Source organism: Ruditapes philippinarum, unplaced genomic scaffold, assembly GCF_026571515.1.
Source record: "Ruditapes philippinarum isolate M1 unplaced genomic scaffold, ASM2657151v2 ctg1733_1_1_1_1, whole genome shotgun sequence".
Classification (NCBI taxonomy): Eukaryota; Metazoa; Mollusca; class Bivalvia; order Venerida; family Veneridae; genus Ruditapes; species Ruditapes philippinarum.
The window spans coordinates 49,975-54,084 of NW_026858847.1; the positions used below are offsets into that span (position 1 = coordinate 49,975).

The 4,110-nt window shown below is 34.8% G+C and overlaps 1 protein-coding gene across 1 annotated transcript; it reads right to left on the reverse strand.

Annotated features, from left to right (window-relative positions):
- Positions 1 to 3,194: 3,194 nt before the first annotated feature.
- Positions 3,195 to 3,857, reverse strand: LOC132754470 (uncharacterized protein K02A2.6-like). Its single transcript, XM_060745099.1, has one exon. The coding sequence runs from the start codon at positions 3,855 to 3,857 to the stop codon at positions 3,195 to 3,197; it is 663 nt and encodes a 220-aa protein (XP_060601082.1).
- Between the last annotated feature and the right edge of the window lie 253 nt (positions 3,858 to 4,110).

A 4,110-nucleotide genomic window follows, 5' to 3' on the forward strand; every position in this document is an offset into this window, starting at 1 on the left:
TGCACTGCACTTTCTATTCAATGAGATCTACCTTTAAATGTTTGTGTTGATATCTCTTATAGTTTCAGAGTTATGTCCCGGGTAGAGTTCAAAGTGTAAAAATGAACAAAGGGCAATAACTCATAAATTAGGCAAGGTTTAGGGTCTTTAGCACTGCACTTATATTCAATGAGATCTATCTACCTACAAAGTTCCATGTTAATACCTCTTATAGTTTTAGAGTTATGTTCCGGACAAAGTTCAAGTTTAAAAATGAACAAAGCGCAACAACTCCAAATAAGGCAAGACAGAGTTATGGTTCTTTAACACTGTACTTCTACATATATATCTATCTACAAAGTGTCACGTTGATGTCTCTTAAAGTTTTACAGTAATGTCCCGGACAAAGTTCAAGTAAAGAAAGAAACAAAGGGCAATAACTCCAAAATTAGGCAATACAGAGTTATTGTTCTTTAGCACTGTACTTCTACTCAATGAGATCTACCTACCTACAAAGTTTAATATTGATTTCTCTTATAGTTTTAGAGGTATGTCCCGGATGAAGTTCAAAGTGTAAAAATAAACAAAGGGCAATAATTACAAAAAAGGCAAGGCAAAGTTACGGTTTTTGAGCACTGCACATCTACTCAATGAGATCTATCTACCTACAAAGTTTCATGTTGATATCTTTTGTAGTTTTAGATTTATTTACCAGACAAATTTCAAAGTGTAAAAATAAACAAAGGGCAATAATTCAAAAATTAGGCAAGGCAGAGTTATCTATTTTATGGTTTCTGAGCACTGCACATCTACTCAATGAGATCAATTTACATACAAAGTTTCATATGATACCTCTTGTAGTTTCAAAGTTATATCCCGGACAAGAACAGCGGACGGAAGTTCTAACGGGTCAGTAATAATGTGGCTACTCTGTTTTTTTCTCTATTGTTCTTTTTAGCCACACAAAATAAACAGCCACATAAAAGCATTACGGAATGAATGACATCAAAGAGAAAGAACAGTTACCTATTGTCCCTTAAGCCACATTAATACTGTCCCTCGAGAACAGACGGACAAAGCGGCGATTATATGCTCACCCTTCGGGGAGCATAAAAAATTTATTATGTAAATCTTTGACCTCTTAGTGTGACATTGACCTTCGAGGTAGGGATGCAGGCGTTGAAACATATTGTCTTATTATTGTCACTATTTGTGCCAAGTATTTTCAAAATCCCTTGAACTGTGAAGAAGTTATAGATCGGACACAAAATATACCCTATAACAGACTATCCTAATCTTTGACCTCTAAGTATGACCCTGGAGGTAGGGACCCATGTTTTGTGCCAGACATATCGTCTTATTATTTTGATTATTTGTGCAAAGAGTTTTTAAATCCCTTGATCTATGAAAAAGTTATGGACCGGACACAAAATAAACCATATAACAGACTTTGTAATTCTTTGACCTCTTTGACCTTGGAAGTAGGGACACATGTGTTACGCATGAAATATCATCTTATTATTGTGACTATTTGTGCCAAGTATTTTCCAAAATCCCTTGACCTATGCAGAAGTTATGGACGAGACACAAAATATACCATATAACAGACTCTGTTAACCTTTGACCTTTAATGTGACCTTGACCTTTGAGGTAGGGGTACAGGTGTTGCACTTGACATATTGTCTTATTGTTGTGATTTTCTGTGCCAAGTTATTTCAAAATCCCTTGAACTATGAAGAAATTATAGATCGTACACACAATACACTCTATAACAGACTTCGCTGCTCCTTATACGTCAAATCAATATCACCTTGCACTCAACATCGAACCCTTTGCTCCATCTCTTGCCCTTTGGCTCCACTACTTTCGAAAAATTCCCATTTACACATTTAAAAAAAAATTCGGAAGTAATTTATGTTGCACGGAGGACACGTTCTTATAACGGGTAGATATTTTACTAATACACTTTTTCAAGAAATCTGAAGGGTTTGGCGTTTCTATGGTTGGGAAGTTCAATATTCTACAAATTGTCGTTCGCTTCGTCAGGGAGAAACATTCTCCCGGGCTTAATATAATTTAGTTTTTGTAACAGCTTAGATAATTGTAACATTTATATTTTCTATTTGGATGGCTTACTAGCACACAGACTAAACAAGACCCGAAGGATGGTTTATATATTTTATTATATGTGATGCATCCAATTATACACTCATAAACTCCCAAACATCAAGTAAGCATACACACAGTAACAATAACAATATTTGATATTAAAGGCGTGGCTTATTATATCTTGTAGACTTGCTTACTACATCCTCTTCTATATTTAGTTTAGAACTCATCAATAACATCAATAAACTTAAATTATCAAAACTTTAAATTTAAATGTGCAATCATATTGTAATAAGAAATATTTTTCTTTTCGTATGAAATAAGCTATATATCAAGTCTATTATTATAAACTCTTCTCCTTTTTCAGCTGAGTTCATTTACCAATGCGATTTACTCTAATCAGTGTACTAGGCATCTGTTTCAACGAAGTAGTGATAAATACAATGTTATTGTTAATTGTCATATCTTTTTCTATTGTTCGGAATGTCACAAAATATCAAGCAAATTGCATTATTATCACAACATTTGTTCAAACAACAAGCATTGTTATCAAATATCAAAAGAATGATTTTGTTTTTCCGTTCTACCACATAAAAACTAATTATAAAATAATTTAATAAAAACCAAAAGTATTAATTTCACGAATAACAGAATGTTCTCACAAACGCTATCATTTTTTCCTAAGATTAATAAATCCAGCAAGCGGATACACTGCTATGATAGCAAATATAATTAGGGCATTATTATGGCCCACACATTTGAGTCATTAACCCTTATAGCTGTAACGAGAAATGGTATCATAGATTAAACCATTTTCTTTTTTTAATCTTCATAACGTCTCGGCGGTCGGCGTTTCCCCTGCGGCCTATTTCTAGATAAATATGTATTATCTGCAGGTTTCGTCTGCATCGGCTCTTGATCTCATCTCCATGAACATAATTAAACTTGGAAACGTCCCGTGTGATTTCTTTTCCTTTATGTTTGATTGTAAGCATAGATCCTTTAATGGCGATGATTATCCGGGGGGTAGGGTCAAACGTTGTTTCAAACTTATTCCGTTGTTCCCGTTTTAATAGCACACGATCTACCAGTTTCAAATTATTTCGCTAAGGTCTACGTTTCTTATCAGCGTATATTTTGTTTTTCGCTTTTGATAGACTGTCCCTGTCTCGAATATCTGTATCTTTGTTATCAAATGTCATCTTTGGTAATTTTGTCTTTAATTTACGATTAAACATTAATTCACTAGGAGCTGTTTGTGTAGTTGTTTGTGGTGTGTTCCGAAAATTCATAAAATATCTACTTAACGCTCTTTTATAATCTTGTCTTGACGCTATCGCTGGTTTAATTGCTTTTTGCAGTGGCGCCATAAATCTCGCCACTATTCCATTTGCCTGTGGGTGCAATGGAGTGATTCGTTTATGTTTAAATCCCGAATTATAAGCAAATTCTCTGAATGCGCGGCTTTGAAACGGATGTCCATTGTCCGTTTTCACTACCTCTGGATATCCGAATATCGAAAATATCGCCTCTAATCGCGGTATGACTGTATCTGCGGCTGTCGATTTGATTCTTTCAACTACTGGAAATCTACTGTAGTCACATATAACAACTAGTAACATGTAACCGTCTGGAAATGGTCCACAAAATTCACAACTGACTTCAGAAAACACATCTCGTGGTAGTAATGTTGGTGTGATCGGGTCTGGAATAATTCTTGTAGATGCAGCTTGGCATACAATACATGATCTACAAATTTCGTCCACCATTCTATCCATTTGTGGAAACCAGCAATACTCGCGTAATAATCCTTTTCATTTTGATTGGCCTTGGTGACCTTCATGCGAAAGCATAACAGTTTGTGTTTGCAGACTTTCTGGTATGCAAAGTTTTGTACCCCGTAAAAGCACAAATCCATCTTCCGTATATGCAACTGCAAGTTCTTGATTTTTATTCAAATTTTCGTATAACCGAAAACTTTCATCTAATTTGCATTTTTGAGTTTTCCAGTCATTTTGTTCT